At 41.7% G+C, this 16,798-nt stretch overlaps 1 protein-coding gene across 1 annotated transcript in view; it reads left to right on the top strand.

Annotated features, from left to right (window-relative positions):
- The first annotated feature begins 250 nt into the window (after nucleotides 1-250).
- The window catches only part of slc15a4 (solute carrier family 15 member 4), a 50,020-nt gene continuing 33,472 nt past the window's right edge, over nucleotides 251-16,798 (top strand). The window contains exons 1-6 of the mRNA XM_080004040.1: nucleotides 251-384; nucleotides 719-1,326; nucleotides 3,617-3,912; nucleotides 5,333-5,474; nucleotides 5,730-5,804; nucleotides 8,291-8,471. Of these exons, the coding sequence (XP_079860166.1) occupies nucleotides 757-1,326; nucleotides 3,617-3,912; nucleotides 5,333-5,474; nucleotides 5,730-5,804; nucleotides 8,291-8,471 (1,264 nt within the window). The 5' untranslated portion in view covers nucleotides 251-384; nucleotides 719-756. The remainder of the gene's footprint in view (nucleotides 385-718; nucleotides 1,327-3,616; nucleotides 3,913-5,332; nucleotides 5,475-5,729; nucleotides 5,805-8,290; nucleotides 8,472-16,798) is intronic.

Genomic DNA, 16,798 nt, shown 5'->3' with positions numbered 1-16,798 from the left:
ACAACAACGCAAAGGGGGAAAAAAAAAAAAAGAGACTCGGTCTCGCTTCCTTTTCGACGCCTCCGACTCGCGAAAAGAACAGAGCTCCAAGCGCACGGATGGGCCGCGGGCGGTCCGCTCCGGGCGCCGCGTCGGCGTTCGGCCTGGTGGAGATCGCTCCTTGAAGGCGCAGGCGCAGAAGTGAGACGTCCGACCAGCTGAGTCGTGTGTCACGCGGTAAGCGCTGTGACGCCGCCAGTCTTGTGTTTTCCTCCGGCCGCCGACGCCGTGTGTCGACCGACGCTGCTTTAATGCCGGAGCGCTGGCCCTGGAAGACACCGAAGTACGCGATGAACATCGATTAGGTTAATGGGGAACCTGGGGACGTGTGCCATTCTTTAAAAGGTATTGTATCACCACGCTACGGTTGTTTATTCGCAGGCTAAAGCTAGTTCGAAGGCGCCAGGTAAGTATGTGTTGAAGGAGTTCCGTGCACTCAAATACTCCTAACTTCTCCGCACTTGCGCCGTTTATTATATTGTTAGAACCATTTATTTTCAACGCAGGTACACACAGTATATGTACAGATTTAAATGAATCTATAACTTATATTTCTATTATTATTGCGTATTTTTAATGGGAGCTGCTGTGAGACCGCTGTCTGTCTGTCTGTCGAAACGTATTAACCTTCCATCTACAGATACAAACCCTTTGTATGTTCGTCCATGTTTCTGTACAGGTTACAGTGGCCCTGTGGGAAATCGTCCTCGATACAGAATGTCAAACGACAGGGCTGTCAGTGAGACGTCCCCCCTCCTCGACTCGGGGTCTGCGAGCAGAGCTCCACCATCGGTGTTCGAGGGTAGAAGACTGGCCTGTGCTGCCATCCTGCTGGCAGAGTCACTTGAGAGGGTTGCTTTCTATGGCATCGCATCCAATCTGGTGCTTTTCCTTAATGGTAGCCCCTTCTATTGGGAGGGCACCCAGGCCAGCCAGGCTCCTCTCATGTTCATGGGAATTACTTATTTGATTTCACCATTTGGCGGCTGGCTGGCCGATGCATTCCTCGGCAAATTCTGGACAATTGCCGGCAGCCTGATCCTGTATTTTATTGGCGTGCTGTTTTTCCCGTTCATTTCAAGCGATGATACCAGGAACGGTCTATGTGGTGAGGAAACGGCATTCCCAGTCCAACCTGCTGAGTGCACCAACATCACCATCCCAAACAATATAAATTGCCCCACTCGTACGCCATATTGTAGACCGGTGGTCTACTGTGGACTGGTCCTCATTGCCTTAGGTGTGGGTACCGTGAAGTCCAACATCACTCCATTTGGGGCGGATCAGGTAGAGTATGAATTGTTTAAAATCCCAAAGGTCAAAATTCAAATCTTAACTGTGTCTGTAACTGTGTCTCTGCTAAGGAAGCAAGGGCTAAATGGCAGATTAGATCAGGCATGCAGGGCATCTTTGAGGTCTAACATGTAGTGAAACACTGTGGTACCACTACCATGACAGTTGAGTTAGACATGCATACCTCTCCTGAATTGAAGCATTTCTGATTAATTTGCCTCATGAGGATCACATTCTGCATCTTGGACAAATGCTACCGAGTTGCACCAACCTTTTACTCTGCCTGTTCGCACAAACACATTCTCATTCTCACTATTTATCCCTCTTTACACCAACACATGGGCATACATTAAAGCATAGTCACACCAGGTCTTAAAAGAAGTGAAACACATCACATCATTCCATTTCGTGACAGAGTCATGTAAGACTGTAAGATTACTGCGAGGAACCCCCCACAAGCAGCTATTATTGAGAGGATTTTCAAAGGGGTCATTGTTTCCCCAAATCATGTTACCAGGAATGGTTTAAACCTTTCCACATGCAATATTTGATTAGCATTTGACCCGTTGGTGTCATCAAATGTGGTTGATGACAGTTGCCACATTTTTTTCTTTAGAAGCAATAGGAGTAATACCCTAGTGCTCAAATTGTTTTTAAGATAGTTCTAATTTGTTAAAATGAGTAAAATACAATAAAGAAATAAATATAGCAGGTTTAGTAATGCTAACTTGTACTAATGTACCCAAAATAAACAATATTCCACAGAACAAGGAGTCACCCTAATGTGCATATTATCATAAAAAATGTTATAATGCCTTTATTGGTAACACATGGCCACCACTTGGTGAGTCTTATTACAAAGGCAGATCTTTCCCGCAGCTTTGGGTTTGCTGTATTCACACACCCTCAGCTTTCTGGGAGTCAAACAAGGAAACAAACACCCTTTATCTTTTGTGTCCTAGTTAGGTAGCGGTGCCTGTGGCCAGGGCAGTCACAATCATGCAATTTTAGTTGGCTTTTAATTGTCATACAAATAATTATGATTAGCAATTTATTTGTATTATTTTGTTCATTTTGTGGCATCACAGTAGTGTATAATTGCTAATAGTTGTGATAATACATATCCACCTTATGAAGAAGAGACATTTATTGACATTGAAAATTGGAACATAAAAGTTAAGATGGATATGGTGGCCAATTTGCCTCATCCAATTGATTGAAATGTACCAATCATTTGTAACATTGATTTAAAATTCCTGTGAACTTTTGATAGAAACTAACGATTTTACAAAATGATCATGGTCAGCCCAAATAATTTCGCTGAGGCCATTATGTAATAGTTGTGACAGCTGTATTAATGGCTTATTATTGGTTAATAATGTAAAGAAAAACCGTGTTGAGTAATGTGATTTATTTTAAATGTTCTATACCGAGTTAAAATATGGACTGATCAGAAGTAAGAATTTATCTTTCAAATATCACATTAAAATATTTGTTCATTAATAAATGTTTTTTTAATTTGCGATAAATAGATTTTATAATAAAATTGCTAAACACAGTCATAGAGTTACCTGAACATGATTTTACAACCAAATATGGTAATATTATACACACGCCATCTTTTAGACTATTTTCTATTGAAGCTTAAAACATTTAAAAAATATTTTTACTTAGTGGTTTTCTTTGCTACACACTGTATAGGTTGGTTTTTATTTCATTACATTTTATTTTTTTTAATCTCCTTGTTGACTTGCACTGTTCTGTCAACTCTGCTGCTGTCGTACCAGAATTTACCCCCAGGGAAGAGTAAAATATTATTTTAGCCTGTGATCATAAAATAAACCCCACAAGTTCAAGTTCAAGAGAATATTTGTCACATACATATACATACAGTCATACAAACTATCCACTCCACCTTGTTGGCCTCCATGATCCACCGTCTAAAACAAAGAAGTGTTGGAGACATTTTGGGGATGTTACTATTAATCTCAAGATTAAAACAAATTAGGTGTGGCAGTTTCAAATTCAAGAGATTATTGGCATATTTATTTAAGACATATGGTGCAACTGAAACATTATTGACTAGGAAAGAATAACACAGGGTTTATTCTCGGTCTGAAAACGTGGGTTGCCTTTTTGCCCGTGGTAACAAATCAGAGACAATGAAAAGCCATTCAAACTGAAAACTGGAGTATTTTTGGCACAATACACAGACCTCAACAAAGAGCAATATGCCATTTTTAGGCCTAATATCCGGGCTACCGTGTGTGTCCTTCACTCTCAGGTTAAGGACCGGGGCCCCGAAGCCACCCGCCGCTTCTTCAACTGGTTCTACTGGTGCATCAACCTGGGAGCCATCGTGTCCATGGGGGGTGTGGCCTACGTGCAGCAGAACTACAGCTTCGAGCTTGGCTACATCATCCCTGCGGTGTGCCTGGGGGTCTCCTTCCTGGTGTTTCTGCTCGGCCGCACGGTCTTTATCACAAAGCCCGCCGATGGCAGCGCCTTCTCTACCATGTTCAAGATCCTTGGCTTTGCATGCTGCTCCTCGAATATACCCAAGGAACCCAACCTGCTTCGGTGAGTCAGTACTATTCAGTCAGTCTTTATGGCGATGGGGGTGGTTTAACTGTGGCAAACAAAGTGCACAAGTAAAATGTGGAATATTTACCGCCGCTGTTTGGCGCTAAAATATATTGTTTTTACGAGAGGAGAGGACTCTGTCTTATCTCTTTAGAAACGTGAGGGAGTAGTGCGAGCATGTGCTAAGCATTAGCAGCTTGCCAACTACAAGTGTAAACACACAGTAGCACATGCAGCGCTTCCAGGTCTGTAGTCTCACAAGACTGGTACACCTGGTGGCATAACGCGTTTTAACTGGCAAAAGCTTCCGAAAACACAGAAGTATTTTGGATAGCTGTTTATAATAATAATGATAATAATAATGATAATACAAGTACTCCTCACTTATCAACCGAGTTCCGTTCCGAGGACCAGGTCATTAAGTGAATTGGTCGATAAGCAAGGACCCGTGTTATTTCACAGTAAGGGGGCGTGGCCATTGGGAACACTAGTGTAGTGAATACTTACAGATTGGAGAAAGAGGCTGAGACTGAGAACGGTGATGAGATGAGATGTATACAGTGTATATAGTATATATAGTATATAAAGGGTGATGCGCGATGAGATGCTTGGCGCTGAGAGGCCGCGCACGCACGCTGCGGTATTGTACACAGCGCACAATACAGACTGGTCAGAGAGCTGGTCGTAAGTCCAAACGGTGGTCGTACAGGTAGGTCGTTAAGTGAGGAGTACCTGTAATAAAAGCATGACGCCCACCGTGTATACAGCAGTGTATGCAGTGGGCTTACAGGCGAAATTCTTTTCGCACATGCTTGTGCCTGTGCTTCACATCCGCTGCTACAACTCTATCCTTGGGGAAACACTGAAAGTCCTTATCAAACAAACATACAGTAACAACAATGCAGCAACTTTTAGTGTTTCGTAACGGGGGATCTGTGGGACGGTGTCCGATTCAATCGGATCGCAGGTTGATGCCAGGTGTTGATGCAAAACCTTTATGGTAAAGCCTCCTTTGATCCCTCTGCTGGTCCAGGCATTCATCATCATTCCCTGTAGTGGAAAGTTATCCAAAGTGCTGTTTCTTGACTTTGAACCAAAGCAGTGCAATCAGTTGAGAAACTTGACATTGAATATTTTAAGTTGGTCAATCCCACAGCCTTTCAAGAATTCTTTATCAAGGCATTTTCTCCAGAGATGCAGATTATAGGCTTTAGAGTAAAGTTTTCTGTCGTATCTCTAGAAGTGCTATTATTTAAGGCAAACGTGCTCATAAAAAGACCTATTAAGTCTAAAGTCTCAAGAGTTTAGCTTAAATGTAACAGATGTTTAATGGGTATTTTACTGGATGTTTTTTCACTGGAATTAATGCTGTTGTAGCTGTTAAAACTGTTTTGTTTCCTTTTTCTTTTTGGTCAAGGCCTAAGCCGACTCTGCTGGATGTTGCCAAAGTGAGCTACGGTGGGAGGTTCCCAGAGGAGAAGGTAGAGGAGGTGAAAGCCCTGGTGAAAATCCTCCCGGTGTTCTTTGCCTTGATTCCGTACTGGACTGTGTACTTCCAGGTGAAATACTTTACCAACAGCATGATTACAAACAATTTGCAATTAACAGTTCATGCACTTATTTATGATGTTTTTTGTGTCCTTATGAGCATTTTTGCTAGGATCTGAGTTCATTCATGTCTTACTGTCAGATGGTATAAATTACAATTCAGTGTGAGGAAAGAACGCTTATGTTGCTTTAGGAATCCAGATGATTATCATGTCAGGGGCAAAGTCACCCCATGCGGTTCCAGTAATCTCCTCTTTGCGTTGCAGATGCAGACGACGTACATCCTGCAGAGCCTCCATTTAAAGATTCCCGGTTATGGCTCCAACATCACTTCTGATCAGGTAATAACATGGGAAACTCTTTAAGCTGTTTCATGCTTATACGGCCTGGAAACATAGCACTGATGTACGGAATTTCATTGTGGGAATCTCATGCATTCCAGGTCTTATGCATGTCAATCTCATGCATTCATTCATCTCGTGCATTATACACACCGGTTCCAATCGGAATCTACATTTTGTATTCCATTTATTATCAGGGAAATACATTGTCCTTCTTTTATTTAAGACAAATGGCATCATGTTTCCAGTTTTTGATCGTCGTACACACCTGCTAGCGTGTGACAGCAGGTAAAGTCTTCGGCTAAAGTCGTGAATTTAGCCCTTGATTTCACCAATATGGGAAATCGAAAATTACACTGGTTTCAGGACTTCATCCATGTTTTCATGTGCTACACAAAGAGGCTCTTCTATTATGTCTGCACAGAGAGTAAATCAACAATGATTTCATGGATCAAATGAAATTCTGAAGTTTGTTTTCAGATGTTTTGAAATGTTTGCGAAACCCAAGTTGATCCCAAATGTCCCAAATATAATTATATAACTTGACATTCATACTATTTTGTAATGTAGTGTATGTATCAATATTATATTAATTCAGACCTCATATCATTGAGTTATCTTCTCAACATTCATTTTGAATACAAAAATATAAATAACAATATGATGATATCTTAATTTCATGATTGTACAACACAACAATCAACCATGAAGCCCTACAGCGCACACACACAGGTTTTGAATACAACACAATTCAGACATGGATGCCTCCCTATGCGTTTGTATGAACCAAATATTTATATATATTTTTCTCCTGGAGATAAAGGAATCAGTAGGTCACTTGAAACAGTCGGAGGCAACAGCTGGAGGCTAGAAAGGTTGGTAATATCCCAGGGATTATATCCAAACTATACTTCATAGACTAATACCTCTCAGATTAGCAACCTGGCAAATGACTGTATCTTTCACCAGCACTAACTCCCTCTAGACACAAGAAAGTGTGTGCCTGTTACCCTCGCTGGGTTACAGGTACAGCCAGGCAAAATGGTGTTCAGTGAAATGTGAAGTGAAACACTTGACTGTAAAAAAAAAAAACACTCAGTCTAGCCTTTATTATGGATCATGGCAGAGGCAAAGCCGTATTAAATTTTACAATAAAATGGCATACAGCAGCGAATACCCCTGACCTAGATATAGTACAAGTTGTGTACTCCTATTCAACTGTATGTAACTCATCAAGGAACCAGGGCGGTAGTTGATGTATTTTTTTTTTGTTGCCTTTTTTATTTATAAATTTTTTTTACATGCTATATATCTACCATGACAAAGGGAACTAAGCCTTTCCTGCTACCAGTCTCTGCACTTCTCAAGCTCAAAAGGGAAGTGAGATTAGATGCCTCTGCTTTTGTGATTCGCTCCCTCACCTCACCTGACACATTTCAACAGTGATACTGAGCAAACACAGTTTTCTCAAGAAAACAAAGACCACACTAATATAAATAACCGACAGCAGGCAGTGGGAGGGTGTGAATTTTTGTCTTTAGAGCCCTAGCCCTGGGCAACAATTCAGTACCGTATTTCATTAAATTGCAGAGAATCGGCTTTCGTCTCCCCTAGTGTTCATAAATGTGGATTCAGGCTCGACCTTGTTGACCCAAGGTGCAGCCAAATGTATTTATGATTATGTGTCATTATGAAATCATCCACCAATTGCGCATCTAGTACCGGAGTCCCAGTGATCATGCTGTAATGAATATGCAAATGAGGTGTGTAGAGGGAATTTACCGTCGGCTATGTCATCTTAATGGTGTTGCCTTGACTGAGACCTGGCCTGCTGTGACACAGTCCCTGATGCTGGGGCATCAGTCATGCCAGGCTTTCTGTTCTCGTTCAGCAATAAAATAGATTTCAAATGTGAGTCAAATCAATCTCAGGTGGCGTGGAACACTTCCTTAATTCGCAAATTGTTAATTTCTCACTGTTATTCTGGCAAATGCAAAACTTTAGGATAAATGTTACTGTCAAAAGTCCACAACTGCAACAGCATAGTTAATTATGTGAAAACATCGATGTTACGGTACTAGACTATTTTCTTAAAAGCATTTTTTTGATTCAATCAAGCACAATTGGCCACTCAAGCCACATTTAGCAAAGCCATATTCTAATAATAACTCTGCCACAGGGTAATTGATTGATTCTTCTTTTCTTTAATAAAGCTTAATGTTCCTTTGACTTTGAAGTGGATTAACGTTATTCTTGTCACCATGTTGAGGTTGGATTTGACCACCTGGGGGCGCCAGAGTAATAAAAGCAAAAATTCATGACCTTATTGACATGCTCACTCACTCACACACAGTTCAACAACATGCTCACTGCTGAGGAACTGGACCTGAACACACTGACATTCTCTCTATTGTTTTGAGCAGTTTTTTTAAATTTATTTTTATTTATTTTTTTCATTTCTTCTCTCACACCTCTCCTTTCGGCAGACGTCATTCCGCTTCCCGACCGCCTGGCTGACCATGTTTGACGCTGTGCTGATCCTCATGCTGATACCCCTTAAGGACAAAGTGGTGGACCCCATCCTCAAACGCCGTGGCCTGCTGCCGTCCTCGCTGAAGAGGATCGCAGTGGGGATGTTCTTTGTCATGTGGTCTGCCGTGGCAGCGGGTGAGTGTCCTCTGCTGCCATGCCCCCCCCCGTCCGCTGTCACACCAATAAGTAGGCCAAAAATAAAGAAAACAACACCAACCCCGGTTCCAATAACAAAGTTAGCCTTTTGTTTGCCATACACAATCCTGTCCGCATGTCCCAGTTTTTAGTTTCACATCAGCAACATTGGGTATACTCAGTTTGAATGCACATCAGGGCAGGTCAGAGGGAAAAAAATATATTATAAGCAGGGCTACATTCAGTTGGTTTTTGAGGTATCATTGGATTGGATCCTAGTCTGATCCCCTGGTATTTCACCATCCTTGATGCCGTGTACAGAGAGCAGAGAGCCCTAGATTCCTTAGTTCTCCACAGTCTAGCGGGTCGCCCTGCAGAGATGTACAGATATTAACAGTATCAAGGTACACCACACATATCCTTATCATATAGACAAAGTGTGTGTGTGTGTGTGTGTGTGTGTGTGTGTGTGTGTGTGTGTGTGTGTGTGTGTGTGTGTGTGTGTGTGTGTGTGTGTGTGTGTGTGTTGGGGAGGTGGTGTTCCTCTCTTTCCATCCTGTATGGAGCGCAGGGGGAGCTGTGCCGTACTCCACTCTGGTTCTGTTTGACTGCACCCGCATCCGACAGCGCTGCACAGTCCAATTCAGTTCCAGCCTGTGGATTATCTTTGAAATGAAGTCTCTGCCCAGCCTGTCAGTGGGTGCTTCCGCATTGATATATTCAGGCTAAAACGTTTTGAGTGAGACAAGCCGTGAGGCAGGGAAAAGGGAAATCAGTAACACTCTTCAGAACTGATGCACATTATATTTTACCCAACCAGTGCCCCCTTCTTTCCTCTTTAGATCTACTCCTGCCACAGAATATGGATGCGCCCCGTCCTCGCTGACCTTTCTGGCGGCAATCGGCGTGTTTAGTGAAACGCTGACGGGTCCGTATGTCGTCGTCTACAGCGTATTGACATTTATGAGTGATACTTTGCATCAAACGAGTCAAAAATATTTGCTTTACAATCACAAGGTCTCTGGAGCAAAGAATTTAAAAGGGATTAATAGCAGCCAGATACGTTCAGTTCAATCAGACAAGACCCCATTTTATTGGTCCCTTCATCAGTTACAGGCAACCAAAGATACAAAATATCAGACATAAGCGATCATCAGAAGAATATAAAAACATACACTACAGTCAGTGAAAGTGATGTTTCACTAATTTGATTCTCCAACTCTCTCGTATACATACAGTGGGGCAAAAAAGTATTTAGTCAGCTACCAATTGTGCAAGTTCTCCCACTTAAAAAGATGAGAGAGGCCTGTTATTTTCATCATAGGTATACCTCAACTATGAGAGACAAAATGAGAAAAAAAATCCAGAAAATCACATTGTCTGATTTTTAAAGAACTTATTTGCAAATTATGGTGGAAAATTAGTATTTGGTCAATAACAAAAGTTCATCTCATCTCACTAAAAGTTGCTCATCTCTCTTTGTTATATACCCTTTGTTTGCAATGACAGAGGTCAAACGTTTTCTGTAAGTCTTCACAAGGTTTTCACACACTGTTGCTGGTATTTTGGCCCATTCCTCCATGCAGATCTCCTCTAGAGCAGTGATGTTTTGGGGCTGTCGCTGGGCAACATGGACTTTCAACTACCTCCAAAGATTTTCTATGGGGTTGAGATCTGGAGACTGGCTAGGCCACTCCAGGACCTTGAAATGCTTCTTACGAAGCCACTCCTTCGTTGCCCGGGCGGTGTGTTTGAGACCATTGTAATGCTGAAAGACCCAGCCATGTTTCATCTTCAATGCCCTTGCTGATGGAAGGAGGTTTTCACTCAAAATCTCACGATACATGGCCCCATTCATTCTTTCCTTTACACGGATCAGTCGTCCTGGTCCCTTTGCAGAAAAACAGCCCCAAAGCATGATGTTTCCACCCCCATGCTTCACAGTAGGTATGGTGTTCTTTGGATGCAACTCAGCTTTCTTTCTCCTCCAAACACGACAAGTTGAGTTTTTACCAAAAAGTTCTATTTTGGTTTCATCTGACCATATGACATTCTCCCACTCCTCTTCTGGATCATCCAAATGCTCTCTAGCAAACTTCAGACGGGCCTGGACATGTACTGGCTTAAGCAGGGGGACACGTCTGGCACTGCAGGATTTGAGTCCCTGTCGGGATAGTGTGTTACTGATGGTAGCCTTTGTGACTTTGGTCCCAGCCCTCTGCAGGTCATTCACTAGGTCCCCCCCGTGTGGTTCTGGGATGTTTGCTCACCGTTCTTGTGATCATTTTGACCCCACGGGGTGAGATCTTGCATGAAGCCGCAGATCGAGGGAGATCATCAGTGGTCTTGTATGTCTTCCATTTTCTAATAATTGCTCCCACAGTTGATTTCTTCACAACAAGCTGCTTACCTATTGCACATTCAGTCTTCCCAGCCTGGTGCAGGTCTACAATTTTGTTTCTGGTGTCCTTTGACAGCTCTTTGGTCTTGGCCATAGTGGAGTTTGGAGTGTGACAGTTTGAGGTTGTGGACAGGTGTCTTTTATACTGATAACGAGTTCAAACAGGTGCCATTAATCGCAGGTAACGAGTGGAGAACAGAGGAGCCTCTTAAAGAAAAAGTTACAGGTCTGTGAAAGCCAGAAATCGTACTTATTTTACCGAGGAATTTACCAATTAATTTATTAAAAATCCTACAATGTGATTTCCTGGATTCTTTTCCCCCATTCTGTCTCTCATAGTCGAAGTGTACCTATGATGAAAATTACAGGCCTCTCTCATCTTTTTAAGTGGGAGAACTTGCACAATTGGTGGCTGACTAAATACTGTTTTTGCCCCACTTTTTTGTACATATTAAGTGAAATACATCCAAATACTGAAATTTCTACATCAGACAGAGTGACTAATAGATCGGCAAAGACCATTTCGGGTAGAGCTACCGCCAGAGAGTGGATAAATGCTTCAAGATGCCTCGCTCTATTGGCATAAAAGCAGTCATTGCAACAAATGAAATATTTGAGTTTTGGAATACAGCTATATATTAGCTCTAGTGTGGGCAACAGCATGACAACATTTTTACTGCTGATTTGGCCGCATTCATTTTCCAATTATGGGATTAAAATAAACAAAACAACTAAGAACATGTCACTTAGCATTGTTTTTGGGGTCCATATGCTTCTGTAATACTAGTGACTGCTCACTCCTCTGATGTTCGGCCAACAGGTTGTGCTGTACAAGGTGCCGAGCTGTAAGTGATGGCTATGATCTACAGGCTCTTTGTGGCTTGCTGTGAGGCGGTGATCAGAGCTTAATGAGCGCCTTGGACAGTCTGCAAACAAATGCTCTCTCTCACTCTCTCTCTCTCTCTCTCACACACACACACACACACTCACCAACCACCACTTGCAAGAATCTAATTTGACTGTAGCTCATTCATTGTTGCAGTGTCATCATAAAAAACAAAGCTAACCATAGACACTGCGCAACAAAGCGCGCGCGCGTGTGTGTGTGTGTGTGTGTGTGTGTGTGTGTGTGTGTGTGTGTGTGTGTGTGTGTGTGTGTGTGTGTGTGTGTGTGTGTGTGTGTGTGTGTGTGTGTGTGTGTGTGTGTGTGTGTGTGTGTGTGTGTGTGTGTGAGAAGAACTAGACAAGTGGATGTGTGTGTTCCGACAGAATTCCTGGGTTTTGTCTCATGTAAGAGGAATTACAGCCTGATTTATCCTGTTCAGCGGATCCTTTTAAATCGGACAGCTATTGTACAAAGTTTAATAACCAAATCTAATGAGCCTCCTTTTTGGTGCAAGTGAAAGCTGGAAGACTTTAACATGACTAAAAGGGAAAATGGGCGTCAATGTTTATTTCAGACATGCAAAAGATCTTTCTGAGTCTTTACTTTTTCACAAAAAATCCCACATTGTTCTTCCACTTGAATGCGGGCAAAAAATAATATTCTCAATATTGCAAAAACTAATTTCAGTGCATGGAGTGAAGAAAAAGGGCTTTTGACTGCATATTTTCAGGCATCCGCGACAGGAAATACATCTGTAAATACACTGCGAATGCATTTCACATCAACTTAACTCTCATCAGGACCACTCTTGTCTGAGTGAATTGCTGGATAAACGGCACATAATTATGGGCTTTTTAAAATAAATGATTTACATAGTAATACATAGTAATAATATTAGTACAGAAGTTTGCTGTATGTATCTGGGTGAAGTAAAGACATTTTTAAGTACGGTCATTAAAATACATATTCGTAATATTTTGAGATATAAAAAAATATACTGTATATTTCAATCGAAATATAATTGGAATTTAAAATAATATGGATGGTTATGTTATCTTTGTCCAGGTTTATAAAGACTAAGGGCTTGTTGTTTTCTGTAGAAAATATGTCAAAACAAAGGTAATGAAATGGAAGGGCAAAGGATAAATTGTAGTTTTTCTAAAAATGTGATTGTCTACAAAGACACTGCTATCTTTAGATGCTTCAAACCAAAAATAACATAAATTTGGATGAAACAAAATATCCAACACCCCTTTCCCACTGCTCTAAAAACCCTGTAACTTCCGCTAACATCTGGCATTTGTCATCAGTGGGAAAGATAAAACCCGGGTTTCAATCCCAGGTCAAATGACCTTGCAATAGATACAGGTTTTTATCCGATTCAGCCGGCTCCGATCGGCTCTGACATAAACAGGACACCCGGGTCAACCCCCTAATTTTGGCCCCTTTACCTGCGCGATGCGACGCACCTTAAAGTTCCTGACGTTGGCGCAGAAATAGACAGGAATATCCGTGTTTCATTCTCTCATTTCATATCTGAATTAGGATCCAAAATCAAAATCAGAAGATAATGACTTTTTCCCACATGGGGGACGGTGACGTTTTATGAGTGTGGAGATCACTCCGTGGGGAGCACAGCCGAGAACCTCCATGCCCCAAGCTGGTCTCCCAACCGGAGAAGCGTCTCTGCTCACAGAGAGCGGCCGCTGAAAGGATCGATGTGTGTGCCGGCCGGGTAGCATGGATACTCCATGCTGCTTCTACTATAGTGTTAGGTTGTTCACCAATGATCAGATTCTTTTGAATGGTTCAAAATACTTTTTTTTTTTTTTTTTTTTTTTTTCTCCAAGTTTTACAGTTTTATGTCGTTGTTTGTTTAAGTTGCTGTCTCCTCTACTGTTTTGTTCCCAATCACACTGGCACCATGACACGCGTGACGTGTTTGTGACGTCGAACGTGACACACCAGAAAACAACACAATTTCTCCTGGCAATAGAAAAGGTGTCAATTGCCTATTTTTAGCGCGTTTACCTCGTGTTTAAAATTACCCGGGTAAATTCGCTAATTTTTGGTGTAAAAATGGTACAAGTTATGTCCTTTCCGTTTTGGCCGTTAGCCAAGCTGGTCTACTTTAGCCTGCAAAATAAGACCATTTTCTTATAATGACATCTCCCTCTTTGGAAATGCAACGATCTCATTATTCCTAAAAATAATTTTACCTACAATGCGGATCCATATACTAGGTGTGTGTAGTTTATCCATCTTTCTTGAACCTTTCAAATGAGATATAACATTTTATTAATCCCCAGGAGCAAATTCAGTCCCCTTTACCAGGACGTGATTTTCTAAGCACCAATGGACAATATTTCAGTGTTTTATTCATTCTCATTCACACCTGAGTGGGGGCCTCTGTGGTCTTTTACTGCAGTGGTTTTCACTCCAGTCCCCATCGGCCTCTGTCCTGCTAATCTTTGCTCCGGCACTGCTCTCCTTAATTGAGTCCACTCAAAGGATACATATTCTCATGACATTTTAATTGGTTCAGGTGTGTAAGAGTAGAGATGGAGCAAGGATTTGCGGTAGGGCTGGGTATTGGTACTCAATACCTTTATGGCAGAGGTGTCAAACTCATTTTCACCCCGGGCCACATCAGCATTATGTGCCCTCAAAGAGCCGGTTGTAACTGTATTTGATTATTATTTATTATTATTTATTCAAGTTTACAAATATTTTACATGCATTTACATGAATGTAAAAATGTATGTAATTTATCTTAATTATTTATTATATTATATTATCTTCATTTATTAATTTTATCAGGTTAAGAAACCCACATTGCTCAATCAATCAAAGATCAAACTTTTCAAGTGAATAACAAAGACGAATATCATCAAACACAAGTTATTACCTCAACTTTGTTCAAAACTTTTTGTCACAGTTGAGAGGGGCATAACTACGGGAGGACAAATAATTGTGAGCTGCTAAGAACATGTGTGACAGATGTGACATTTTACAAAAACAAATGGCTGCAGACAGCCTTGCAGAGGGCATACATCCAACTAATGAGAGATGGTTTTAATTTGACATATACCTTTAAACACACTCAATACATTGCTACACATACAAAGTAGTATATGTAATTAACTTAAAATAATAATAAGTTTTGTCTCAGTTCACAGCTATATTGGTCGAGTTCTGGGTGACGTTGACGAGGTGACGAAGCTCGGGCGATTTCTTCAGTCACAATAAAGCTAGCTCTCACTGCTGCTTAATTTTTGGCCGTAGCTTTTGTAAACATTCTGCTGCGATTGCAGTCTGCTTTTTAATTCTTGGACAATTTGATGTTTTTCTTGGAGGCTAAATTTAGCATACTTGGCTCCGTGTTTGGTGTCAAAATGCCGACGTAAATGGTATTCCTTCATCACCGACACTGCCTCGTAACAGAAGACATACCGCTTTTTCTCCTTGTAGCAAAAACATGCATTCGCCATCTTTCATTAAATTGCCTTCCCTCTGCATCAATTTTTCTCTTGTTGTTCATTTTGGGATTATTTGTAGATCTTTTTCAACTCCATCACTTGTTAGAAAACAGCCTTAGTTAAACGCCGATATGGAAACACTGCAATCTAGCAGCAGGATGCTGTCATTTCATGGGTCACAAAATCGACATGCATTGTGGGAGATGTAGTTTATGGTCACTGTACGCTGTAAAGCAGCATAGACTTTTATTTTAAGACATCATATGCCTTTTAAGCTCTCGCAGACCACATAAAATGACGTGAGGTGGGCCAGATTCGGCCCGGGGGCCTTGAGTTTGACACATGTACTTTAAGGTATCGACCGAAATAACCCAAGACCAAGTAGTATCGAAACTTCTCCAGTCAAACAATACCTGCGTTCAATCCTTTTTGTACCCAGAGCTAGAAGAAAATGACTATTTGTATGGTTTTGCTCACAGCCAATCACTGCAAGCATCTTTCGATTTAATGCAACTTGTGATTGGCTCAATACCGTAGCAGCAGCAACAACAGTGTGGTGGTAAAGTTGAGCGCGTGCATGTATTTGACCGAGTTGGCATTTCAGCATGCCGACATGCCTATAAAGTACGCGTGCGTGCGTGCGTGCGTGCGTGCGTGCGTGCGTGCGTGCGTGCGTGCGTGCGTGCGTGCGTGCGTGCGTGCGTGCGCGTCCAAAATAGAGTCTTGCAAACTTTCAAAAATAAAACACCCCAACATTACTTTTTCAAGTTTTTCTTTATCTCTTTTGATCAGGGACTTTATGTACTAATCTGCTTTAGTCGGCGCTCAGTGGCTTTTTTTGATGTCCAAAAGTAGCTCCTTTTCTATAAAGACTGTAGCAAAGTACCCAGGGATCACCGCTGGGCAGCTGATGTGTGGTGTTAGCGGGGAATAAAAAAAAAAAAAGGGAGTGTTTATGGTGTGCACCAGCTTTGCTCTGGGCAGCCCAGAGGCCACCCTGCCCAGGACGGACGGCTGGTATTATATGATAGCTGGATTACAAGGCTACAACTACTCTCAAAGACAGCATTATGTGCGGTTATGATAGGAGCATGTCTCAGCGAGTTATCTGGAAATAGCTGCTGGTTAAATTATAATGGTTATCGAATAAAGCTTTTAGGAGGCGGCGGCAGTTGATGACAACTACTTGGCCCTCATTGTTGAGCTGTCTGCTCTGTTCCATTAGCTGCCATAATCTTTGCGCGTGCAGATGTGATCTTAATGAAGTGGTAAGCTAGCGTTGACACTAGCTAAATCCTTAATGGACTGTCAGTGAATCCACTAACTCCTGTAATGTTTGGCTGTTTGTCTGTGTCATGGACTTAAGGATGCTAAGTACAGTAGTTCTGCGAGAGCTCCCTCGAAATGACACATTGGGCATGGACTATATTTACATCATACCATATTTGAACGCAGACACCCTGTGCCTTAGCTAAGGTGGACCTTAAAAACCTCAAAGATACAGATTTTCTTTAATGCCGCGTAAATTGACAGTATCCACTGTCAATTTATTTTAATCTTC

The sequence above is a fragment of the Zeus faber genome, assembly GCF_960531495.2.
Source record: "Zeus faber genome assembly, chromosome: 7".
NCBI lineage: Eukaryota > Metazoa > Chordata > Actinopteri > Zeiformes > Zeidae > Zeus > Zeus faber.
This window is presented reverse-complemented; position numbering and strand designations above follow the sequence as displayed.